Source organism: Pangasianodon hypophthalmus, chromosome 3, assembly GCF_027358585.1.
Source record: "Pangasianodon hypophthalmus isolate fPanHyp1 chromosome 3, fPanHyp1.pri, whole genome shotgun sequence".
NCBI classification, from domain to species: Eukaryota; Metazoa; Chordata; class Actinopteri; order Siluriformes; family Pangasiidae; genus Pangasianodon; species Pangasianodon hypophthalmus.
In genome coordinates this window covers 15,797,054-15,824,697 of record NC_069712.1, presented here as the reverse complement: position 1 = coordinate 15,824,697, position 27,644 = coordinate 15,797,054, and the positions used below count along the sequence as shown (strand labels likewise).

At 37.6% G+C, this 27,644-nt stretch overlaps 2 protein-coding genes across 2 annotated transcripts; one reads left to right on the top strand and one right to left on the bottom strand.

Annotated features, from left to right (window-relative positions):
- LOC113544434 (cadherin-related family member 1-like) lies at window positions 1-16,584 on the top strand (the record flags this gene model as incomplete). The annotated part of the gene is made up of 16 exons (XM_053232333.1): window positions 1-109; window positions 931-1,076; window positions 1,169-1,223; window positions 1,312-1,397; window positions 1,510-1,596; window positions 2,224-2,343; window positions 2,904-3,047; window positions 3,500-3,578; window positions 3,724-3,824; window positions 3,990-4,193; window positions 10,077-10,229; window positions 11,041-11,205; window positions 12,142-12,209; window positions 13,443-13,671; window positions 13,774-14,028; window positions 14,987-16,584. Coding segments are annotated over 16 exons (2,496 nt in total), but the record flags the coding sequence as incomplete, so codon positions are not given.
- Window positions 16,585-22,249: 5,665 nt separating this feature from the next.
- On the bottom strand, window positions 22,250-25,885 carry lrit1a (leucine-rich repeat, immunoglobulin-like and transmembrane domains 1a). Its single transcript, XM_026943684.3, has 4 exons — window positions 25,558-25,885; window positions 24,813-25,273; window positions 24,025-24,330; window positions 22,250-23,831 (listed from the first exon to the last, which is right to left on the bottom strand). The coding sequence occupies exons 1-4, from the start codon at window positions 25,740-25,742 to the stop codon at window positions 22,804-22,806; spliced, it is 1,980 nt and encodes a 659-aa protein (XP_026799485.2). The 5' UTR covers window positions 25,743-25,885; the 3' UTR covers window positions 22,250-22,803.
- Window positions 25,886-27,644: the final 1,759 nt, after the last annotated feature.

The window sequence follows — 27,644 nt, the reverse complement described above, 5'->3', positions numbered from 1 at the left end:
TCCACATTCACAGCACAGAGCGATTACGCACCATATTTCTATGACAATGGGCCCCAGAGTAACAACGGTAATCTGGCATTGTTCAGTCTTTCAGAGGACACGCCAAAGGGTAAGAGAGCTACACTATATCACTATGATATACCAAACAGTTTTTAGCAGTACATAGATTTGTACTGGATAAAAGAGTATCATAGACTGAGCAAACATGCTCGGAAACCTCACCTAAATAAAATAATTTAATTTTTCCACCCATTTGTCTCCCCAATTTGGTCACCTGCCAATTCCCACTTACCAGCCATTTCTACCCTGATATATGACAACTGCCAAATAGGGAGAGTAAAGGCTAACAAGTGCTTCCTCCAAGACACATGAAGCCAACCAGCCACATCTATTCAAACTGCTGGTTATGCTGTGTCACTGTGCAGTGTAGCACACTCAGTAGAAAGTGCTATCTGAGCTTACATATATGATCTCACGGACTCCCACGATTACCTAGTGTCACTGCGATTGTCAGGAGAGAGAGATAGTCCTTCCATCCCTCCCACCCAGAGAGCACAGGCAATTTTGCTCCCTTGGTTCCCAGCGACAGATGCCTGTGGCATTGTCAGGGTTGGAACTTACAATCACCAGATGACAGGGCAAACACTTTTCTGTTGTGCCAGATTGTGAAGCCAGATTTGAATGGTTTAATTTCATGCAGTGAAGTGCTTTCTGGCTAAGAGAAAACAGCATTAACATGGCTGCTGTACAGTAGCTATATTTGTTTACAGCAAGTCTAGGGGTCTGCTTTAGAGTGTGTCATGTAGGCCATAAATTACAAATCATACACTAATAGAAGTTCAGGTAAAATGTAGAAATAGTTACTCATAGTATTGCGCTTATTTTGAGGTTATTTTGAAGACAGTACTGATCCTCTTTCCCATACTTTAGGAACACATATATATGTTCTGAATGGAACTGATCCAGAGGGACAGCCCGTAAGATATGGCCTGGGCTTTGATCCAGGATCTAAAGAATACTTTAGTGTTGATCCCATATCTGGGATAGTTACTCTGGTAGAGGAACTTGACAGAGAGGTAGGTCTCTAAGCCATACTATATAAGCTATCATTTCTGGGCAAAGACACAGATATACTTTTTAAAAATTCATAATCTGATTACCCTTGCAGATACAGGATGAGATTGGGGTCCTTGTCAGTATTTCTGATGACTTTAATAAAGTAGGTTGATTAAAATCTATCATAAAATGTTTTCTGCTCTAAATGTGTAAAGTTGTTAATAATATGTTATTAACTACTATGTGTAAAGGTAGTAGAAAAAGTGAGGGTGTTTGTGATGGATGCCAATGATGAGGAGCCACAGTTTCAGAACCTGCCCTCCATTGTGGACGTGCCAGAGGTAAGGGTCATGATCTTTTACTGAAACACACAACATGGCTTCTTTGCATTTTAAACAACTAATTCACAGTTGAATATACTGTGTGTGTGTGTGTGTGTGTGTGTATACACAGAGCACACCCTCTGGGAGCAGTATATTTAAAGTGCAGGCTGTGGATAGAGATACAGGCTCAGGTGGATCTGTCACCTACTTTCTTCAAGTAACTACTCATCTTTCCAAACCTACAAGCTCTAGATTTGCACACGACTTATCTATGTGGATGTGTTACTCATAAATTAGATAAAACTTTTTTTAGATGAAACTTTTTTTTTTTTTTACATTTCTGTTCCCTGCAAAATATTTTAGTAGAAAATCATTGGAAAGATTGAGGACTGGAAGGTTAATATGATTGCAATAAAAATAATAATTCACTTTAAGCGCATTTAACCTAAAACTAAAATGTGCAGCACAGCTCATACTAAGCATTAGTGCTGTTTGGGATTAGATTATAATCACATTTGTGTCAGATACTAAGGGCTTAGCTCTCAGCATTCTGGGAAGTGGTAGTGATTCATGATAGCACAGGAGTGACATTTCAGCTTCAGCAATCTGGGCATATGAGCTTTCACCCTTAAGGTGCACTTCATGGGCATCCAGATCCAATATACAGAGGATACATTTCACCCAGTACTGACAGTAATAATGTTTATTCAGCTGGCATAATACTGTAATTAGAGCCTTTTGTACAATACTGTACAAACTAAAGTCCAAATGAATTTACATTAGTCTCTGTGTTGCATAGGTATTTAGTCTTGCCTAAAACACTGCCTTTTGTTTTAATATGTAGAGCACTGGCCCAAACACTAAGTTTGCTATTGACCGCCACAGTGGAGTGTTAAGGATAAAAGTGGGTGAGGCTCTAGACTATGAGAGAGTGAGGACACATTTTGTTACTGTGGTGGCAAAGGTGAGTGAGACTTTACATTGTTTTTAATACAATCAAAAATGAACAGTCTCCAATGTGTTTCTTAAAATTGTGAAACATACAGTAAAAATAAGCTTGCTGTGGCTATTCTAGCCAGAAAGCAGCATCAAGCAGTACTATCACTCACAAACTGAGTGGCTATGGGTTAAATTTCTGTGAGCTTTTTACTAAAATATGTAGAATAAAGTTTCCAACTATATGCGTAAGATAATCTAATATAAATGGTGAATTTGAAAAAAAAAAAAAGAAATTCTGTTGAATGTGATCCAATTAGTAAGAATAATATAAAAATATTTTTTGCACAAGTATTTCATTGTATGCCTATTTAATTACGCAGCATTTGAAATGAACAAAAATAGTTTAGAATTTGAACATTTTCTTGAGTTTTTCTTGATTTATTAGTGGTAATCATTGAAATTGCGTGGAAAACACTGATTTGTTTACAGTCTGTTTTTTTAACTTCACCAAGGGTACCAATAGTTTTGTGATTCAAATTTGCAATAGTCAAAATAACTTAATATGATCATTCTTATCACTTTAAGGATGGAGGCGGAAGTTATAATGGAAGGGAACAGGTGATGTCATCGTCTGCTACCTTGACAATTAATGTGATTGACAGTCAGGACACTCCTCCCAGTTTTGTTGGTACACCATACTTTGGCTACGTCTATGAAGTCTCTTCACCTGTGAGTGCTCATTTTTTCCCATTCCTCATGGTAGTTTTGACTTAATCTGATATAATAATAATAATAATAATAATAATAATAATAATAATAATAATAATAACTCAAGTGTAAAGTAAACTTATCAGCTATACAAAAATACAAATATTTACAAGCAAATTGTCAATGTTTGGCTCTCATTTTCACATTAACTGAGGTTGTAAAAAAAAACGCCTTTGAGGAGTCCCTTGAGAAAAAGGTTATGTCTACTGTAATAGCATTGAAAGATTCATTGCTTTCCACTCTGCTGTGTAAATGACACAAGATCCATTTTAAGCCCCTAACCAATGCATTATGACTACTCTTTCAGTGTGGTAAGATATGAAGTGAACTTTAGCAAGAAAATATATACAGTTTATTAAAAATTATAATTTAATTAATTATTTATTTTATTATTTCTTTTTAATATTTTTCAGGGATCTGAAATATTCACTGTTTTTGCCCAAGATGGAGATGTAGAAACTCCTAATCCAATTATTTATTCTCTTGAAAGTGGTATGTATCAGCTACTGTACATCAAGTAATTAAGGGTAATTAGTTACCATTATGTTTGGCATAATCTATCTGCATCATTCATTTGCGGTTTGTTGAGTTTTCCAAGTTATTACTGTGTACATTTTTGTGTGTTATGTTTTTGTAGGAGCTGATGGTGTATTTAGCATCAACAAAACAAGTGGCTGCATCACTCTCCTAGCCTATCCAGATAATTTAAGAAAGGAAATGTTTAATATCAAGGTCAAGGTCAGAATTTATTCAAATGTTTTTTTTATGTGAGTCTTCATGAGAACATGAATCACTAGACAATCTATATCTTGTCTTTTCTTTAGATATTATTTTTATGCTTGGTGTTGTGATTCATTAAACTGCACTAATTTGCTTAGCAGTGACAGTTTTGCTTATTGTCAGGCTTCAGAGGTGAATTCACAGGGAAGTGTCATGGACTTTGCTATCACCACTGTAACTATTCGAGTAATGGACCTGAACAACCACCCCCCTACCTTTTATGGTGAGAATGGCCCACAGGACACCTTTGAGTTGACCATGTATGAACATCCTCCAGAGGGAGAGATATTGAGGGGCTTGAGGATTACAGTCAATGACTCAGACCAGGTAAGCTTTTCATTCTGTGTTATCCAAAAGTAAATAAATAAAACACTTTATTAGGAACACTATACTAATACTGGGGGTAGGGCCTCCCTTTGCTCTCAAAACAGCCTCAATTCTTCATGGCATGTATTCCACAAGATTTTGGAAACATTCCTTTGAGATTCTGCTCCATGTTGACATGATTGCATCATGCAATTCCTGCAGATTTTTCAGGTGCACTTTCATGCTGTGAATCTCCTGTTCTACCACATCTCAAAGGTGTTCTACTGGATTCAGATTCTGTGACTGGAAAGGCCACTGACGAATATTGATCTCATTGTCATGTTCATGAAACCAGTTTGAGACGACTTTGTGACATGATGCATTGTCATGCTGGAAGTAGAATCAGAAGATGGGTAAATTGTGGCCATGAAGGGATGCACTGTCAGCAACAATACTCAAATAGGCTGTGGCATTCAAGTGATGATTGATTGGTATTAATGGGCCCAAAGTGTGCCAAAAAAATTCCCAAAAGCATTACACCACCTCCACCAGCCTGGACTGTTGACACAATGCAGGTTGGGTTCATGGATTCCTGCCGTTGGTGCCAGATTCTGACCCTACCATCTCTGTGAACCTGACATGATTTTCTGCTGTTGTAGCCCATCTGCCTCAAGGTTTGATGTGTTGTGCATTCTGAGATGCTTTTCTGCTCACCAGAATTGTAAAGAGTGGTTATCTGAGTTACTGTAGCCTTTCTGTCAGCTCAAACCAGTCTGGCCATTCTCCGTTGACCTCTCTCATCAGCAAGGCATTTCTGTCCACTGAACCGCCACTCACTGGATGTTTTTTCTTTATTGCACCATTCTGAATAAACTCTAGAGGCTTTTGTGCATGAAGATCCCAGGAGATCAGCAGTTATAGAAATACTCAAACCAGCCCTTCTGGCACCAACAATCATGCCATGGACAAAATCACTGAGATCACATTTTTCCCCCATTCTGATGATGTTGATGTGAACACCAACTGAAGCTGCTGGCCCATATCTGCATTGCACTATTGTCACATGATTGGCTGATTAGACAATTGCATGAATGAGTAGGTGCACAGGTGTTTTATATATATATATATATATATATATATATATATATATATATATATAGGGTTTGAAATTAACTTTTTCACTCACCAGCCAATTTGGCTACTAAATTTTTAAGTTACTGGCCATTCAGAACTTCTACTAGCCTTAAAAAAAAAAAAAGGAAAGAAAAGAAAGAAAGAAAATAACCAGATTAACTATGTCACATCTTTATTTATAAAAATGTATTATATATTTTATTATTATTTATTATAAAATCTGAATTTCAGATTTTTAAACAAATGCTCAGATGTCCTCAGAGCTCTCATCCTCAGAGTCCACTGTGTCACTAAGGAAGTGCTGTTTGAACTCTGGTCTGCGGGAGCGTAAACTCTCTGCATGCCATATCTCAATGGCGTTGTTGGGATCAAAGTGCATGATATCAGGAGAGTTCAGCTGGACAGTAAGAGTGTCTCGGCCTTCAGTCTTGCACGCCAGTCAGTTTTCCCCAACTTCATTAAACTAAAACCTCGTTCACAGTCAGCAGAAGATGATGGGATGGCAAGTATGAGGTTAAAAAGTTGAAGAATATCAGGACACTCATGGCCCAGCATCCTGTTCACAGCAGGCCAGGTTATCTTCTCTAAGGGCCCCATTTGCTGGTACAGTCGTGACTTTAGTACAGTCCACTGATCCGGGATCAAGTCAACATCCACTCCAGCTGACATAAGAAGAGGCTTGAAATGATGTGTGAGCTCTTCCACGTCAGTGTCGCCAAAGTCTAAAATAATAATAGCGATGATTTCATTGATAGTAAGCATTTAGCTGCAACACTGTTTTTAATAGACGTTGATTTTGCTTGTTTTGTTGCTAAGCTCTCGAGATGACTTTTTGAATTGGTCTTTAGCAGCTTCCACCTTGAAGTTGTTCGCTCCAGTAACAAAATTATTTGTTTTCTGCTTTTCCAACGCATATGTCCAGCAGTCCTCACAGTACATTATCTGATTTGTGGAGTCATAGACGAGCCATTCGTGCCCAGTTTACCACTTGCTATTACAATTTCTGCTTTTCTTTTCTTGGTCACCTTCTTTGTTTGGGGCGACTTTGCTTTTTATGCTGGGGTTAGTAACCCCAGCTAAGTATCGCCACATTATTACAGTATGTTCGAGTCCAGAGTTGTATCAAGAGTTGTATCGCATATAGCGCGCCGTTATTTGTTGCATAGTGACGGGTGTGTTCAAGTAAGCCAGATATGCGCACATTCTGCGCAATAATGCTGTATTTAGCGTAATATTATGGCTCACAGGTTGAGTATTTGCGCTGAAACTGCGCAGATTTGGCTTACATGAGCTTTACCAGGAAATAAACGAGTGAACATTATTTATGAAAAGTAACCCGCCAGATTGGCTAGTGATTTGACAACTTTACCCGCCACAGCTGATTTTTTACCCGCATGACGGGCGTTAATTTCAAACCCTGTATATATGTATATATTAGGCAGCAAGTGAACAGTCAGATCTCGAAGTTGATGTGCAGGAAAAATGCGCAAGCGTAAGGATCTGAGTGACTTTGAGAAGGGTCAAATTGTGATTGCTAGACGAGCATCTCCAAAACGACAGGCCTTGTGGGGTGTTCCCTTTATGCAGTGGTTAGTACTTACCAAAAGTGATTCAAGTAAGGACAACCAGTGAACCGGTGACAGGGTCATGGGCGCCCAAGGCTCATTGATGTGCTTGGCTAGCCCATCCGGTCCAATCCGACAGAAGAGCTACTGTAGCACAAATTGCTGAAAAAGTTAATGCTGGCTATGATAGTAAGGTGTCAGAAAACACAGTGCGTCACAGCTTGCTGTATATGAGGCTGCGTAGCCACAGACCAGTCAGAGTGACCATGCTGACTCCTGTCCACAGCCAAAAGCACCTACAATGGTCACGTGAGCTGATGTATCCATATATATGAAAATGGTGGAGATAAAGGGGCAAATTGTAAATTAAAAATGTCAATTGTTCATAACCTGAATGGACTTATAAGAGTATCCATTAGTTTAATGCATCACTCACATTTGTTTGGCAAGAGTGGTCTGTCACAATGACACTGGTATTTTTATTATTGTTATGTCAGTGAACTTAATATGAGCAAACAAGCAGGTATGTCTTTTTAATCTTTGGTTATGCAGTATTTTCCTCTTTCCAGCTTTTGCTTGTGTACTATTGCAAAACTCATTATATAGGAAATGCTATAAATAGATTATGAAATCAAGTTCATCTGAGTGAAAGCTCTGTCTAATGCTTTGTGACAAAAAGTTAACACATTCATATATAAAACCAAAAAATGCTTTATTCACATTATGATTTATAGCAGGGCCCAATGATGGTCACTTCCAGGGATTCAAACACATGATGAGAGAGCAGAGACAACACCACTGGATCACAGCTGGACTCACTGTCGGATACCACACAGAAATAATTGGGACCAAACCCAGCAAAGGATTTATTTCAATTGATACTGGACTTTGAAAATGGAGGCACACCTGCAGAGGTTGTGCAAATGAGGTGACTGAAGCAAGAGGGGATAAAGGCACTGAAGCAAGTCTCCACATCTTGGTTCCTCACAGTCTGTCCATTATAACAGGGATTAACGCCAGAGGCGAGGCTAACAGATGCACCCAGGAGCCTGGGCATATTCTAGATTAGAATATTATCAAAAATGTTGCAAGCAGTTCCCTGCTGCCTATTTTACAGTTCTGATAACAGGGGGTGCATCATTTGGAGAAGACGGCAGAAAGAGGAAACTTGCCCTTGTGAATAAACTACATCAGCTTGGATTTGATATTATGCAAAACTGAAGCTACAGTTGGGTTTTCCTCTGTTTGCCCCTCATTTTCTCTGCCATATTGGGTTCTGCTTCAGTGTTTTTTGCTCAGAGATTTCCACACTCTCCACCATTTAACTGACTAGCCTGTGGCTAAGTGTCTGGGCTATGAATACACAGCTTTGGGGATGGAGTTGGTTTTCCCCTCATACCCCAAAATACACAATATGATTAAATGAGCCAAGCTGCAAGAATCACACTTGTCCATCCAGTGTCTGAATTCCCTGGAAGTTGCAGCTGGTCTGATAATGATCCACCAGTTGAACCACTATATTCAGCTCAGGCATTACTGAGCTAAATAAGTTTAGATAGCTTCTGTTTCCACTGTTACTTTTGCTAGTGGTCTGAACACAGAGAGTAGCTCAGTGGTTAAGTTACTGGACTACTTATTGGAAGGTTATGAGTTTTAATCCCACTGACAAACTGCTACTGTTGGGCCCTTAAGCAAGGCCCTCAACTGCTCAGTCATGTAAAATGTAATGTCCTTTCACTTCTGTAGGTCACTCTATTAGGGCATTTGTCAAATAAATGTAAAATATTACAAATGAATGGCAATCCAGCCAAGTCACCGGTGCCTTTGAGTTTGGTCCCTTGGAATGAAGAATGGACTGCCTTAGCATTCCAGGAAACAGTCTTCAATGTAATGCCGTGTATGCCCTTAGTGGAAGCTGTTCTGATGATCAAGTATACTGTGCCAATTCCCAAAATACTAACTGTTCTTCAGGGAATGCTGGACAGCAGCAACCATCTATACTAAAGATGTATGGGGTGTCCATTAGCATAGCACAACTCTATGGATTACATCTCTCTGGGAGCTCTTAAACATATTACCACCATTCTGATAGAGCCACGTCACCTCCATTTGCCATGATTCCCTAAAATCCCATCATGGGCTCACCCCTCAGAAGTTAAATGATGCCAAACCAAAATTGGTATCTTTAAAAACTGCATTTTTGCTGGTGATCACTTCAGTAGAAAGAGTGGAAAAACTGCATTCTCTGGTGATAAGCTCACCTTGTATGCCTTGGTGGACAGATGACTCTGGGATGACCTAGTGGTTAAACCTAGGTTTTCTGCTCAAGATCAATTTTGAAGACAAACTTGGAAAGAGTTCCTTGTTATGCACCTTATAGTACAATTTAGACCAAATGGTGGCCATCAACTGAACTTTTGTCATGGAGGAAAGACATGAGGAGCCCTCATGGTCATAACCATGGCCTATAGACAGGCCATTACTGTGCGATTCCACTCTACAAGGAGTGTCTTCTCTTTGTGGGCATTATTTATAAGCATGCTACTCCAGGAATTCTGTGCTGCTGCTGCCTGGAAATCACTGTTCACTTTCTGCACTTTCTAAGTTTAAGGTCTCCTCTTCCAATGTTGTTAGTGTGGCAGCCCCAAACACCTTTGCAATTACCCAAAAGTTCTGACATTGTGGCAGGAAAGTAGACGAAGAAAAACTTGGCAAGAAAGTTCCAGGAAAGGTTGGCTGTGTGATAGCTGCATTTATTGCAAATATTGTGGCATACATCAAGGTTTTGGCATATGTGCACATTTGTACAAAAAAGGTATCCAGGTGATTGTCACTGCCCCCGCTGGTTATCCAGTGTTCAAAGAACACAATTACATATATATCTAGAATCAAAAACTAGATATATATGTAAATCTAATTAATAAAAAAATGCTTATAAATGCATAATCATGTGCACATTGAATAAGCCTTCTCCTCAGTGGTTTTGATCTTACAGACTTATTGTTTCAAGTCCAGCAGCAGCTTTGAAAAATGGTCAAATCCAGGATCATGTCAAATTGTCAACAGTCAAATCCAGTAATCTCAGTAATCTACATATGAAGAATGGAGCCCAGGACTGGAACAACTGACTACTAATTCATAGTGTTTATAGATAGTATATGCAGTACACTTAAAGTCAACCTCATTTATGTTTTTTTTTCCTCAGGGCGCAAATGCAAAGTTCAACCTAAGGCTGGTGGGACCAGGTCATATGTTACGAGTGGTCCCACAGACTGTCCTTAATGAAGCTCAAGTCACTTTATTAGTAGAAGACTCCACTGCAATAGACTATGAGAAATTCCAGTTTCTGACATTCAAGGTGATCTGATTTATTATAAGGCAGAATAAGTCAGGATAATAAAGCATATTTTGAATCCACAGCATAGAAATAAATAGGAATAAATGTGGGAATAAATTAGCTAAGTAAGTAATAAAACATTATGAGGTGTGCTGTTATATGAAAATAAACAACAACGGGATGGTATGATGCCTTTACCGCCCCAAAGTTGATTATTTTCCTATAACAGCAAGTCCCAAAGCACATTCATTCCTCTTATACCACAGCAATATGCCAGCACTAACAGCACTAATTTTTCATTTATTAAAGAACAGCACATCATAGTTTTTATTCATTTATAGTTACATTTAATGTTGACCTGTGATACAATAATTTTGGCCTATGATTTGCCTATTGTCAGAGCCTTGCTGTTAAAGAAAATTAATCAACACCTTCTAATCAATCAGAATAGAGATACAGAACTATGGTATAATAGTCTTACAGTATAAAGTTATTTACTGTGACTGTGGCTACTCCTTCATTATATGTACCATGTACAGAAAGACAAGATCTGAGCCTGGGAAAAACCCTTTGAAAGCATATCGTGTTTTTAACATATGTGATTTACTACATTATCATTTGGTTTATAATTCACTAAGTCTACCATTAATTCCAACTTAATTCCAACCAGCTTAATTCCAAACAATATAAATACTGGATGACTGACAAGAATTACATCTAAAGTTTATAGTTATCTTTTGCTCATCTTTGATATGTTTCTGTATGTAAGTCAGTATGAACGATTTGAAGATCAATTAGAAGGAATTTATGGGAGATTTCTTGTCTTTTTTAGATTCTTGCAGTGGAAATTGATACCCCCGAGAGATTCAGTGCCACCGCAGATATAGTCATACACTTGCTTGACACTAACGATAACGCTCCAAGATTCTCCTCTGATTTCTATATTGCACGAGTCCCAGAGAACTCACCTGGTGGCTCCAATGTTGTGTCTGTGACAGTAAGTATAAATCAAACTATGTTCTACTGCCAAACCAATAATTATAGTGTGATATTGAAATACAAATATTTACATGGATCATTTCCCCAGAAGTACAGGATATGAATAGCAATATACTGTATAATTTTTTTATATAATTTGAACTTTTGGGGTAAATATGAATGTAATACCATGTCCTGTTTATTATGACTAGCTTACTGGCAAAAGTTGAGGCAAGCTGTCAGTGTGTAACTTTGTTGTGTAACAGCAAAAGCACTTATTTAATTTTATACTCAGCTACTTCAGCCGATTTGCGTCATACCGTATAATTATATTAGCCCCTTTTTTTAAACTGCAGTGACATTAAGCTCTTTCTAAAAAAACATGTGATACATGAAGTTATATAACACCACCAAGTCTTCCTGCATACTTTACATTTTGATTTTATATTATGTTCTACATTTCTATTATGTATAAAATTGATGTCATCTCATATGTAGATTATGCTGCATGATCATAAATTAATCCCAACAATATAATTCAGGAAGAGTGTAAATGCCTTTGAGTACTTCAAACTATTTCCATGTGTTTTGTTAAGCTTGTGCATTTACCTCCATCAGAGGATAGAGAGAGAGAGAGAGAGAGAGACAGACAGACAGAGAGAGAGGAAGGGGGGACCTCAGCCTGTGTGCATGAGCAGTATTCTGTCTCATGATCCACTCCATTTAACTAAATAGTTTTTAACCTTGACCACAAAACCACTATAAATCCACAACTAGAGGTAAATTAGTGGTATAATCTGATTAGCAGGTGATCATTGTCATTCTAATAATGATTCTAGCTATGATTCTCCAAATATAATCATTGTCATATTTAGTGTTTCTTGTTTTAAACATGCATGTATAACTTATGTTTTTCCCTTGATATGTAATTGGTCTTCTTATGCTCTCTCTCCAGGCTAAGGATCCAGACTCTGGTTTGTGGGGTGTTGTCAAATACTCCATCCATGGCTCAGGATCAGATCTGTGAGTAGAATTACTTTCAGTATCTCATATGTCTCCAGCTCTATGTACTGTTTATAGTAGACATGTACATAAAGCTTTTATAAACTGTCTTGAATCTGGGAAAACAAAGGATAGAGGTCTTGAAGTTGCAGGGATATTGAGAAGCTTTGTTTAATACTATGCTTTTGGTCAAAATACAATGACTTTTTATGTAACCACGCTGCACACTGTTTTTGAGGAGGGTGAATGAGAAGCTCATGAAATTCAGACTTTCTGAGGTATCACTTAGTCCAGCAGTGTTACGATATTTGAATTAGGCTTTTTTTCACTTTAAACATTGGTTAAAGTAGTGTTTAATGTGAATTCCTTTAAATTAGTTCATTGCAAAATATCATATAGGTCGATAGTCTCATATATTATATCCTATAATTTCATATACTGTATTAATATGTTCATTCCAAGATAAATAAGAAATTTATATGTTTCTTAATAACAGTAAAAAAATTTTAAAACCTATTAACCTATTAAAGCTTTAGTGCTGAAAGTTTGAGGATTTTTAAAAAGCAATGTTAAAACAAGTGGCTATGTCTCTGTCTTAGATAATCTGCTAATGGGATGTTGGGAAGAAATAGAGGGTTCTTGTAGTACATACACACAGTTGACAATCAGAAGCAATCACTTACAGTATGTACAGTCTATAAGATAAACAAATGATAGATAAATAAATACTGCTAAAGAGGACCCAGCTCTTAATGAAGAAAATATTATATGACTTTTAGTAAGCTTGAAATATGGGTTTGATACTGAGCTTAGATGCTTACAAATGTACGTCAACTAACAAAAAACTATTACTTGGCTCATGTCAAAATTCGCAAAGGGAAGTTTTATAAATGTTGATATCTGATATCTTTACACATGTTTATGTAGATTTGTTGTTATTAAGTGGAACTCTTTCCAATTCACTGCAAGTTATATACTGTATATAATTGCGTATGTGACAAATAAAATCTTAAATCTTGAATAAAAATCTTGAAGTGGTTGTTATGAATGGCTTGTTATGTAGCCCTATGATCACCTCAATTTACATAATGTTTTTACTTAAGCACCTAAGTATCTACATGTAAAATATTTTTTTAAACAATATTTGCTTTTGTGGTTTTCAGAATGCTGCTAACTACAAAATACTGTTAGGCTCGGATTGTGTGATCCACTTTCCTGTGTGTGCTCATTTCCTGCCCTTTTGTACTTCTGCAGCTTCTTCATCCAGTCAGATTCAGGGATCATCTACACCCAGCCCTGGGCCAGTCTGGACGCTGAGGTGAAGTCCAAGTACAATTTCTTCATTAAGGCTGAGGACACAGAGGGAAAATACAGCCTTGCTGAAGTTTTTGTCACAGTTCTGGACCTCAATGATCATCGACCAGAGTTCAATGAGAATATTTTAGAGAAAACAATGATCATTGGCGCACCAGTGAAAATAGAGGTCAGAGACATTTTGCTTGTTTCTTTATTTGAATATTTTAACAATTTTTGCATAGGAATTGTTGTAGAATATATTTGCTAAACTATTTCTTGTGTTGTTCAGGCAATAGATGATGATGCAGAGGAGCCAAACAATGTTATTGAGTATTCAATCATGAAAGCAGAACCGGACAATATATTTGACATCAATGCAGACACAGGAGAGATCAGATTGAAGCCCTACATCAAGTCAATGGACATAGTGCAAAACATCACAAATCAGAAAGACTGCACGTGGTCTGTGGTGGTCCAGGCCAGAGACAGAGGCTCCCCGTCTTTCAGTACAACCACACTTGTGAAAATTGATATCACAGAAGCGGTAGGTTATAGCTCTCTGAATGCAGTATATTTTGATAGCAGTTTAGTTGAAGCACTTTATTTGTGAAAAAATGTTACAGACATTTGAGTCCAAATCAGAAAAAAAACACATTTTAATACTCTAACTTATTTTAAGTTTTGTTGTTTAAGTTTCTGATATTATTCTATCACCATTGCAGATCAAATCCAGACTGATTTCCTACTTCTTGAGCCTAAGAACCCGACCCTGGACTGTTTTTGCTATATGTTTCAGCACTGTCATCTTCATAATCTTATTGGCAGTTTTCATATCTACCATAATTTACTGTAACGCTGTGAAAAAGTCCTGGGTCCACCCACAGTGCAAGATCAGAAAAATTACAAGGAGGCCTTAATTATGATTCTCTCTTCCAGCACTGCACAAATGCATTTTGTCACCATCACCACTGTTGAGCTTCTTCATTTCTTCCATGAATTTTCCATCTTTTTCATTTTACATTCAGATGACACATCACGGTTGCAGTCTGTAAAAGAGGGCAATAGCCAGAGCACAGTAACAATAACACTTTTGAAATATGAATATAAACAGAATAAATACCCATCCTTTAGACTTAAAATTCATAGCTATTTGCTAAGACACAACTTATGAGACTATATGATCTCAATTCTGGGTGCCTTTTTCAACCCTTCTGATCTTGTATTACTGTGAAATCAGGCTCTGTTGTACAAATTTGTTTTAATCAAATTCTGCATTGTGTTCCCAATTGTAAATTATTATTGGATTAATTACCTTTTATGAACTATCCCTTCTGTTCATCCACACATAATATGCTGCGATCTTGCTAGCATATGTGTGTTAATGCTAATAGTGTGTGTGACGTATGCTTCTTAACACCACAAATGTTGAGTTACCTGCTGTAGTCTACTTTGTATATGCTTTCAGTCCCATGGACTTGATGTTTCTTTGTGCTCTTTTACAGACTCGACTCAATGGCCCATTGCCATCCTTTTTAATGAAAAGTCGAGAAAATCCCATGCAAATCCTTGGCATGATCGCAGCTGTCATTATAGCTTTGGTTTTTGTGACTGTCTTGATCTCTACGGCTATTTTCATGCGTAATAAAAAGTCTAACAAGGTCTTGCCTTCTCGACGGATCATCAGAAGAAAACTTAGGCAACACAAGCAGTGGAACTTCCATAATCCCTTCAAACAACAGAACAATAGTGAAAGGTTCATGAAAGAATCTGAGGTCCCAGAGAATGTCAACTGTAACAATAACAATGTGTGTGTGCATCACTCCCTACCTCTGCCACCTCCACTGCCAGGCTATTCCAGACTCGGAGAGCGACCTTGGGCAGTATCATCCGTCTCTGCAACAGTGGCAAAGAGGAATAAACAGAGCCACGTCAACACAGCGCTGGTTTCTGAGCTCAAATTAAGACTTCAGCAGAAGAAATTGATGAACCAATGCTAGTGCTTTGAGTATATGTGTATATTTGAGATGTGCACATTTGTACACACTCTACACTAATGTTCAGTGGGGATGTAAGAAGTGTGTAAATTTTGCCAATCATCTGGTCATATATCATATGATATGAGAAATACATGACTTACTTGTCCTAAGGACAAGATCTCAGCCTATATTTCTGTTTCACTGCCAATCATATGAGCCAATTAGTTTTTAACGCTATGTAAGTTGGTAGCAGGCTCCCACCAAACTAATCTGCCATTTATTGTAAAAAATAAAATAAAATAAAATAAAATACCTTACTTGAAATTCTACTGAATTTTATGATAGGCAGATTTGATCAGAAGTTGAGTCTTCTGGTTTCTTTATCTTTTGGATTATAACAAGATTGGTTAAATTGTCACAATGCCAAATTATTTCCAGTGAATTGTTGTTTTTCCATACTTTGATATTTTGATCATTTTATTATTTCCAAATATTCTAGATAGTTTTCTAGTTATTGTATGCATTCAGGACAGTTTTGATAGACAATAATTTACAAAATGGTTTTGTCACTCACACAATGTTATTTTATATACATATAGTTGACAAATTAAAGGGAAAAAACAACTTAATGTGTCTTAGTATGGTGTTGGGCCATCATGAGCTGAACAACATCCATGTACTTTGGCATTGATTCTGCAAATCCCTGGGACTGTACAGGACCATTCTTCTTAAAGATATTCTCTCAGGTGTTTTGATGATGATGGTGGAGAACACTGTCTAAAACAATGCTCCAAAATCCCCTAGGTGTTCAATTTGGTTGAGATCTGGTGACTTTGATGGCAATAGTATATGTGTTACATCATTTTCATGCTCATCAAACCAATCAGTGAGACCTCATGCCCTGTGGATAGGACATTAGAAGAGACCACTCCCATCAGGATACAAATGTTTCATCATAGGACAAAGGTGATCAGTCCAAAGAACTTTGAATTGATTTGCAGTAACCCTTCCCTCCAAGGGATAAAATTTCCTAATTTTCTCCTGCCATTGTTAATCATGTGGCTAACAAAAAGGAATCTTTATTATACAGTACATGCTATATGTTGTTTATACAACTATCTGTAATTGTTTGGTGTTTCAGTGTCTTTCTATGTGAAATAAATTCATTCAGAGAATACTAACTTTTTACATGAAATGTATAATATCAAATTCCCTATTTAGACTGTTCGGGCTGAAGACCAGTCTTTTTTTTTTAAATTGTTTTGCCACTGAGTGTTTTCTTATTATTATATTATTCCTAGAGAACACTGGAGTGTGATAAATATATAGAATAGTATGAAGACAAGAGATTACAGTATTCTTCTACGGATTCTTGGAATTAAGTCCGAACTCATATTTGGTGTATGTACAATTATTACCAAATCTATATGAGTGTATCTTTACATTATTTTTTGAGGTGTGTCTTCATAGCTACACTCCACACAATGAATGGGGAAAGTGGATTTCCAAATAATGTCTATTAGAAACTATTTTACCAGAAAGGGCATTAGCAAGCTCAGAAGAGAGAGCAATGTAATATATACTATTGTAACTAATAATATTAAATTTTGGAGGTTCTGTATGCTTTTTGCTGGTCATCTCATGCTTTATTTCATCAGTATTTTGATTCAGCCTATACTGGTGCAAAAAGCACACATACTGTGTAATTATCCCGTATAAGAAGTTAGTAGGATGCTTTTTAAGCGAGGATTAAAACCTGGATAGTGCATTTGTGCACCAGGAAAAAAACATTCAAAACAAAGATATATTTATTTTAAGCTTTAACACATTCTTTGGAAGCCATTAATTGAGGTCACTTTTGAGTATGAAATCAACGAACTCAGAACCACTTAGCACTTATCACCGCAAACTCATGCAGGGTTTAGGATTAAAACTTCATAAGCACTCCATGAGGCTCAGAGTGTATTACATGTTACCCAGTGTACTGTAGCTCAGTGTAATCTACAGTTAGTGTTGTTAACACAACTACATCTTCCATTAGTGACAGCTGTGCAAGTACAAGTTAAATCTGTTGAAAGTCAAATCTTTTGATGGAGAGACCTTCCCTGCATACATAACAGTGGAGTGGGACAGTGCTGGATCAGCCAGTGGACTTTAATAAGAGAAGTAGAGAAAATCGAAGTCGATGAATGTTGTAGCTCTTTCAAGTGAGAAGGAAGATGAAAATGCAAGCAGCATTTTCAGGGGTCAAGTATCCAGACTTGGTGAGCTGCACATTCACAGATGCATGACAGTTGTTGCCTAAGCAATCACAGGAAAGCAGAGCCATAACTTTAGGCAAAGTGATTCAAGAGTGATTTGTAGTTTCACTCATGATGTGTATATTTTGACCACAGAGAGTGGTGGAATTGTCTGATTGTAGTAGGAAAGGTCTAGATGAATAAATGGGCAGCAGGGTGGTATTGCTGCTGTAGCTGTGGTTGTGATTGCTACTGCTCTGACCTGAAATTTTTTTTTCTTATTTCAATTTAAAAACATCTAAGGTATTTATGTTTTTTTCTTATCAGTCTGGGTCTTTTTTTCCGTCCTTTGCACAAACATCTGCACCAAACTTTTTTTTTTTTTTTTGCTCAATAAAAATTATATTTGATATTAAACCCTGCCAGTCATGTGTTGTCTGTATAATAGCACCTTGAATGGCTGGAATGGCAGTAGACAGTTGTTTAGACAGGTCTCAAGATGATGTAAGCCAAGATTGGACAAACTTTGGAGGAGGAGTAGCAAAAATGGCACTTAGATGGAAGCATTTTGGCATGTTATTGTAGCTTTTGACCAGTAAATGGCACTGTCATGAAATTTGTTGCATAGCCTCAGGTCATGGTCCTGAAGATACCTACCAAAATTTGTGTCAGATTTGTTGGCACATTGTGAGCAAACCATTTGGAATATCAACATTCTAAATGTATAAAAAAATATATAAATTTTGTCCAGGTTGGTCTGAATATGATGTATGCCAAAATTGGTGTTGATTGAACATAATTTGTAGGAGGAGTAGCAAAAAAAAACAGTTTTTGACAAAATCCAAGATGGTCAACAGGAAGTACACTTGAATTTCACATGTTGGTGTGCTTTCACTTCAGCATACTCCAGGGAATTATAGGAATTCTTCAAATGATGTAAGGAAAAAAATGAAAGTTGTTTCAGTTCTTGACCACAAGATGGCACAATCACAGAACTTCTTAGGTACATTTAGGACATGGTTCTGAGGATACTTATCAAGTTTCATGATGATACATAGATAGCATTTCTGAGATGCATCCTCACATCCTGTTTTTCACATCTGCCAGCACTTTACAGGAGAAACTTTTTTTCAGACAGGCCTCATGATGATGTGAGCCAAATCTGGTGAAGATTGGACAAAATGTGGAGGTGGAGTAGCAAAAATGGAAGTTAGATGTAAGCATTTTAGCATGTTATTGTAACCTTTGACAAGTAGACGGCGCTGGCACGAAATGTGTTGCATAGCCTCAGGTCATGGTCCTGAAAATTCCTACCAGGTTTTGTGCCAGTGTGCAAAGTCGCTGCTGAGATACAGCCTCAATTCCTGTTTGGCAGCTTTGCTGTCAGATTCATTGGCCCATTATGGACAAACTGTTTGGAGTATTCAGTGGCAGAAAAGTCTTCCTCTTCTTCTTCTTCTTCTTCTTCTTCTGGCTAGAGTGTCTATGGCAGCCCATAGACACTCTAGCCAGAAGAAGAAGAAGAAGAAGAAGAAAAGGTAGAATAATGGTATGGTGTCTATGCACTTTCGGTGCTTGGCCCCCTAAATATAAACCGAGAAAAGAATATGAATATAGTCACATTCATTTAGTACACCATATTTAATTCTTCATTCTCACAATACAATAAGTACTGTTTGTTGAAACTTAGCTTAGCACCTATACAATAAAGATGACATTATATCTCTAAGTATCCCTTATTATTTAACTCTTTTGGTAGTGGTTGGAACACGCTGGCGGCTTTCTCCCCAAGCAGGACTGCTGTCTCAAATGGATGAATAGATTTGGCACCCCAGGCCTTTGTGTTTGGTCAATCAGAATGAATTGCCAAACCAAGGGCTGCAGCGTAGCAGTCCAGGAGACAGTTATGAATTCTGATTATATGTATACCTTACATGTGTCAGTGGCCATGTGACTCTGGTTTGACCTTGTGGTTCATCAGTGATCTACATGTGCTGGTGAGTGTACAAGCTTCTAATGGGTTTTTGAATATCTTTGAGGCCAAGTATCTTGATTTCTAAGACAATTTAGGGTTAAAGACTTTTCTGTTATGATGCCTGTGGCTCTGTGCTTAGTCATAAAGGAAATTTGGGGATGGTACTTTGGCTCTGCTTTCTGTTCACTTAAACCAAAGGTACCATAGGTCTGCTGTGCTCCCTTTCTTTTTTCCCTGCACTCCATTCTTTTTCTTTTGACATGGTGTTTAATGCATTTGGAGGAGCAAAAACTAACCTGAGCTAAGCGAAATAAGTGCTTTACCTAAGCTATACCATACTCCCAACCCCAATTTTCATACACAGTGTAAGTAGACATCTTAATAAACTGCAGATTTGTAAGTTAAAAATATTTTTTTCTATGTATTTGATAATATACTAAATTTGAGGACATGTTCTGAGCCATTATACAGTATGACTCAATTAAGTTGACCATGCATGCAAAACATTCACTTCTAATTAGTGCAGCTCATATGGGTCACCAATTTTTCAATAGATCACCTGAGCATAGTAATTCAAAGTGCACTTAAAGCTCAAATTCATATTAATCATGTTATAGATACCTCGCTATATATCATTGTCGAAGCATCAGCTATCTGGTCAGTGTTTTTGATCAAATGTGGCTTTGTGTATCCTGTCAGCAGACCTCCTGTGAGTTTTGTGGCCCTTGCTGGAATTCTTCCACAGTTCATCACCACTAGAACCCTGGAGGCTGTCAAAATATGTGCTTCTTTATTGGTTCTGTAAACCCTTGTGATCTCTTGGGATCATCTCTAGCAAGGTCTGAAGGACACAGGTCACAGTATAATGAAATATGCATTATTGGGATATCTACAGTGCGATTGACCATTCACATTTTCATACTAATTCACATAGTATATTAAACTCCTAATTTGCATAATAATTACAGTAAAAACTGCTTGTCTGCAAAGAAAATTATGTTGACATAAGAAGAAAGCTTTACCATGAAATCTTCTTAGCATCTTAGGAACATATGTCCAGCAGACAGCTGGTTTTGTTCTGGCCATCACAAATAAGAGTGATGTTCCTACCAGGGGGTAGTTATGTTGGTGGATGGGGTAGTGGCTACTGGTTTTGTGCACATCTTCAGCTTAAGCTCATGGAAGAATTGTATCCTGGACCAGAGTAAGTCAAGTATGAGTTCAAAAATATGATAGGTGGCATAAGAGATTTAACTGACTCAACAAAACCTTTGAGGTGGCAATCACAAATCCATGGGTTACCATGAAGTGCCAGAGCGTTAGGTGCTGATGCTTTTCATTTGTTAAAGCAGTGTCACAGAAAGGCCATTTTAAGAAGACTTCTTTAGATGTGACTGTAAACTGATTGAAGGATAAATCTAAGTAGGTCAGACCAAAATTTCAGTGCATGTTCAGGGAGAACATCGAGGCAGTTGTCTTTCAAATCCAGAATTCTGAGGTTGAGAGTATAATCAAATGCCATTCATGGCATGAAACATAGTTTATTGCCTTCAAGACTGAGTTCTGTCAAATTGTCTAATCCTTCCATCTAATCCTAATATTAATGATAGTGATGCTGTTGAAATTTAGCCAAAGATGTTCTAGGGATTTATAATGGACAACTTTCAGTTATTTGTGAGTTCTCAATTCAGCTTTTGGTGAAATCTTCAGAGACATCACCGGGTATCTCCACTAACGCTGTTTCCATGCACACAAGGGACCTAAACTGAGAATGGACTGATGAATATAGCTTATATATGATTTTCCAAGGATAAAAGTTTTTTTTCAACTGTAATATTGTGCAGAAAAATTGTGTTATCAGCTGTTCCTCCATCTCCATGGTCTGAATGGTTGTGATTTGTAATCTTTAGCATTTGCATTGCTCATACACTATACCTCTAAGAATATTTTAAATATTTTTAATAATATTATTATATAATTAGAATAGACAGGTGCAATACAAAAATAATTCATGGCTATGAGGTTAAAGAGCAAAAGTGACTGTGAGTGTTCCCCTATTAACATACACTGTGTAAGCTGAAGGAGCTGACCTTCCATGGCGATTGGCTTCAGGTGCATCCAGTCAAACACTGTGAGCTGAATTAGCTTACATGATTTGTTGACAAAAGAAGCAAAGCAAAATGAAAATTACTATGAATTGTATCCATAGTCCTGTAAAAGTTACACTCACGCTGTGCATAGGGCATGTCTACTGGTAAAGTCATCTAAAGCCAATTAACAATAATCCTTGACAAAGTCCGTAGAGCATAGAGTGATATGTAGGGCTAGGTTTAACTGAAAAAATATAATGAATGGATTATTTTTTGATAAGACTCATTCAGATAATCTTATTCATTGCTATTTTGGGGAGCAGCAGAAGGTATAGCAGTTGGCATTAGTAGACTTGGAGTAAATAGAAAAGCAAAGGATGTGGTAGTGGTAGTTGCACAGGTAAGCAGTGTTACATTTTACAGTCTGATCTTCAAAGAACTCAGACTTTATATGCATACACATAAAATATTTATTTCTAGGACACAAAACACAAATCAGTGGCACAAGTCACACATTTGCTAAATAACCAAATACTGAAATATTATGTAATGCTATATGTAATACTCCATTAGTGTTTAATAATTTACCAACACAATAATAATAATAATAATAATAATAATAATAATTTCAGTCACCATGGGATTGAAAGCGTTATGTCCATTGATATTTAATTTACTTAATTTAATTTATCAGTGGAATACAAAGATGAACACATACTGTATTAAATGTATACTCTAAGTACATTACAGTCAGTTAGTAGTTTGTGTGTGTGTGCATGCTTCAGAGATTCCTCAACCACAACCCCACCACCAGCCATATGGCTTAGTCTTTTAATTAAGACTGTGACTATAGTAAAAGAGAACAATATTAAATCAAAGGGAGAGACTCAAAGCCATCTCATTGTGTCCTTAGTTACTAACTGGAATTGTTGAGCAATGCTCAGCAAAGCAGTTCTGGTATAAACTATGTGCATTCTGATACTGGTGCTGAGCATGGATACTTACGCTGGTTGATGGAGTAGTGATTGAGGAAAACTGTCAGCACAAGTACTCGTTTCGCTGTTCTTCAATCTGAGTGATGGACTCAGAGTCCAGGCTAGACCTGGCTGATAGCAATCTATTGGACTCCTCTGGGTTCAGTTTGGACAGATAGTCCCCCTCCAGGCCTTTGGCCTTTGTGCTGGGCGAAAGACTCTCAAATGTTACATATGAATCCTGAATATCTTTGGACTTTTTGCTCAGAAGTTTTTGGATTTTCCTCTTAAGTGCTCCACAACAGACGACCACAGTCAGAGGCACAGCTATCACACAGGCAACGGATATTACAACTACATTAATAAGCTTTTGGGTCCCATTAGCACTTGCTGCTGCATCTGTGGAAAAGATTACACACTGCTCTTTTTTAGGGATCAGACCTTTTACACACACACAGGCAATGTATTTGGTTTTTGGAACCAAGCCTTCAATGATGATTCGATTGTTTCCAGGACTGACATTGATTCTGCGCATGTCCCTCTCTCCAAATACTGCATACAGCACACTAAAGGCAGTCGAGTTATTGGCTTTTGGGGCTCTCCAGGTTAGGCACACAGAATAGTCTGTATCTCCAACCACTTTGACTGAGCGAACAATCCTGTTAAGGTCTTGCTGCAGAGAGGAGGCATTGGCTGCGAGGTTGCTCAGATTGGCCTCTAGAAGTCGATCAGGACTAGTTGGATGTGTGTTCGTCCCACTCTCTGCAACGCTGTCACTCTGCATGCCAGGATAGGGACCAGTGTAAACCATAGGACTTGTTATTACAGGAACAGAAGAGGGTCTTGGGGAAATATATTTGGTAATAATTTTTTCTTTTTCAGCAGGGTTTTGTTTGTCTTCTTTGATTTTCTTTACAGTTTCAGTTCCATTGTCTAACTTTGGAGACTTGCTTATGATTAAAGCAATCAAAGCCTCTGCACTCCCAGCATAGTTTGTTGCTTTGCATATGTATTTCCCAGAGTCATGGAAGGAGACAACAGGCACATTTAGAATAGACCAAACAATTCCATCTTTAGAGTTCTCTTGTTTAACTGCAAAATAACAATGAAAGACAAGACGTATTTAGAAACTCGAGCAAAGTTTAATAGGAGGCCAGAAATAAACAGCATTATGTAATCACACTTAATTACTACACTGTGATTTTGGGCCATATCTTTGTGTAACTACATTGTATTACTGATTCTGGTTATTGTATCTAAACTGCCCCTCACTGTGGTGACATACCTGTCCCATTCAACGTTTTCCCATCTGCCCTTCTCCATGTCAACGTAGGCATGGGGACGCCAACAGCACCACACCGCAGTAACACATTGCTGCCCACTGTGCTCCTGATGCGGGATACAGCTGAATGAACCTTGGGCTCCTGGCATCGTCTCAAGTCAGCATCACTGAACAGAACTCCTGAGAGACTCTCAGGAGCAGTACACCTCAGGCTGGTGTCAATGAAGGCCACAGCCAGTGATGGAGACTTTTGGAACTGGACCAGGTCATACAACCGACAGTCACAAAGCCAAGGATTGTCATGGAGTCCTGTGGCAAGAAGAAAAACAATGTTCTTTATGAGAAATTTTATAAATGGAGACTAGGGCTATACATATAATCATAATATATTTGCAGGGACATTACTTCTGCAGGGGCATAACCAGACCTTTTACAGCGGGGTGGCCAGGTTAGACCTAATGACCTTATTGGGGAGGCAGTCTAGGGTGAGGCAAAGTACTCAGGATCAGTTATCCAGTGACATATGGCTCCCCCTATTTGCCTATGGCTTGAGTATGATCATTGGACATAAAAGGCACACACCTAAGCAACATATGTCTGTTGTCTAGCAAGCTACAGAAAACTCATAGCTAACCTAACATTAGTCTACATCTCATGAAGTACGTTAGTGTTACATATTTCCTGTGTGAAATAAAAACATATTCCATAACTGTTTCTGTAAATATTGCATATTATCTACAATCATTTATTAGTTATTTATTATTACTATTATTTAACAATGATATACTTACCAAGAATAATTTTTGAATTCTCTGCTCCTTGGATGGGTTTGACTGTCATCCAAGTAGTAAGGACTTCAGTCGGCATCGTCAGCAGGTTATTGCTGGAGAGATCCAGGTATGTTAAAGGCCTTATGTACTTTACTGCCTCTGTAGGGACTGAAGAGAGTTTGTTACTGTGCAAGTCAAGGAGCTTTAGGTTAGGCATATACTTTAAGGACTCCCAAGGAAAAGCAGTAAGGGAATTTCCATCAAGCCTTAGCTCTTCCAGACTGTTCAGTCCACGGAAGCTGTCCACGTTCACTGATGACAATACATTGAAGGACATCCACAAAAACTCCAGATTTGGGAGGTATTTAAATGCTTCACTGGGGATCCTCTTTATAGCTGTTTTTTCTATTCTGAGACTGGATGTATCAGTGGGGAAGCTGGCAGGCACCAGGGTTATTGCAGGGTCATTACAAATCACACTCCTAGATAAATGAGAGAGAATAATTAATGCAAGATTGGTATAATTTTGTGAACTTGTGAGTGATATGCATTTTATGAATAAGAACTAAATAGGAAAAAGTTACAAAAGAAGGGTGTTACAAATACTAGTTTGGACTGCAGTCTGCTAAATTAAATGTAAGCCACCAAAAAATCAAAGACAGGGTCAGATGTTTTAGCTAAGAAATTTTAAGTAATCAAGTTATCCAAGTACATTTTGTGTTTACAATGTAAATTGTCTTTTACACAACTATTTTAGAGCACTCACCTGGCCCTGGATCCATCACTCAGGTTGTGATAGTGGCAGCTGCACTGAGAAGGACATGAGGTCTGTGCAGGCGGAAATCCACCTGATGCGAGCAACAGAGCAAAGAAGACAATGACCATCATCTTTAATCCCCTGTACTTCAATACCCAGGAAAGAGTCTGATTAAAGAAACTCCACTTTTTCATTTATGGAAATCGTAGCGGCATGTTATAGTCTGTCTGGCTCCATGTCCCATCACGCTCTGACTAACGCTTTTCTCAGATTTAAAAGAGAGAGATAGGAGGATTAGTGAGCCACGTATCTGCATGTTCTTGCATTTGGGAATCTGATAGACTGTGCAAACACGTAGTTGTTGGTCATAATGCAGAATGATTCCCCCCAGACATTTAATCTGTCCCATCATGACAGTTAAGCCCATAATTTTGCTGCTCAATCCCAGAGATTTATTTGGTGAAGCAGTATATACAAATGGCTGTTAATGGATAGGTAGCCTAAAAATGGCACAGACAATGCATCTGAAATAACACTACTGTGTACAAAGCTACAAATAGCTAATAGAGTTAGACAGACTAAAGATTAAGGATTGAATTTATGTGTTGTTTTAGTTGACTCAATGCTCAAGTTCATATTGTGCAAAAAAAAAATAGATTATAGCCTACTTACTGCATTTTATAGATTTATTTTATTTCTTATCTCTTCTTCAGTCTTCTGAAAACCTCCGTCTAGCTCCATACCGCATTTTTACAAAGCACATAAAGGGTTTTGGGGCTCAGCTCTAGTGTGATTGTAGTAAATTGGTTGTAGTAGTCTAGTGTTAGTTTACTGAAAGCCTACTACCACTAGTATTCAATACAAATACTGAAAACTGATACTTTTCATTGCAACACTATATCAATATGAACGTGTTCTTTTCCTCATTCTGTAACAGTGCAGTGTGTGACATTCTACAAAAATACTTAAAGAATATGCATATATCATGCACATGCATGATCAGCGCCTTCTACAGGATTTGCACTAAATATTATTTACAAATGAACTATTGACTGAACAAAAACAATTCACAAAAATACACAAAGTGTAGTATGTTCACAGTATACAATGATATGTTGTTGAAACACCAGCCTAATTTTAGTCTTGAAAGCTGCATGAAAATCTAGCTTAGGACTATGTATTTGCTTAATGAGATTTGTGCAGCAGTCTTACCACAAACCTAAAGCTGGTTAGTTCTGGTTCTTAGAAAGAAAAGAACTGAGTGCACATGAAGAATAAAATGAACATTTAAAAATCAAACAAAAGAAAGAAAAAAAAACCTACAAAAATAAATAGCTCACATTTACACTTAGCATGGGAAATGACACTCCTCAACACTCAGTGTCTGGAATGAAAACACACACACACACACACACTCAAATGAACATCACCCCATCCTCTTTGCAATTTTTGCACATACCTGTATTCAATTTCTGCTGCTACAGATATTTATTTTATACACTATATTATCTTTATACTCTCACCTGGCTGCTAGTCCTTATGTTTTCAATCTTTTGCACTACTGTCATATGATTCACTTTTTTATTAGAACTGTGTGCTAGCTGGCACTGCACTGTAACTCACTGTAACTCACTGTCTTGTTTTGCTAGTTTTGTACTGTCTTGTGCTGTCATTACACTTTATGTAAATATATGTAATGTCTACTGTAGTTCTGTGTTGTTTTATGTAGCACCATGGTCTTGGAGGAACATTGTTTCGTTTCACTGTGTACTAACTAGCTGTTAGTTAAGAGTTAGCTGTTAGCTAGCTGTATATGGTTAAAATGACAATAAAGCCACTTGAATTGAAATGAATGAAACTAAAATACTGACTGACAATAATTATATATATTTTGTTTACTACAAAGCATATTGATAAACATCAGTTTATAATCTAGAAGAGAAAAAATCTGCATGTTCCTCAAATATTGTATTTTGTAGAGTGTCTTCTCAGTAACACCTGGACACTGTGTGATAGCCAGCACTGAGTCTCTGCAGTGTGGAAGCTGACAGAGATGGAGGTGTGTATAGAGACTTTATAGTGACTACCCCCTCATG

Excerpts from the sequence above, each read along its gene's own strand:
- lrit1a (XM_026943684.3), bottom strand. The coding sequence starts at position 25,742 with ATGAAAAAGTGGAGTTTCTTTAATCAGACTCTTTCCTGGGTATTGAAG. Across the intron at positions 25,274-25,557 it reads AGTGATGGATCCAGGGCCAG|GAGTGTGATTTGTAATGACC; the intron begins GTGAGTGCTCTA and ends TCATTTATCTAG. Across the intron at positions 24,331-24,812 it reads GAATTCAAAAATTATTCTTG|GACTCCATGACAATCCTTGG; the intron begins GTAAGTATATCA and ends TTCTTGCCACAG.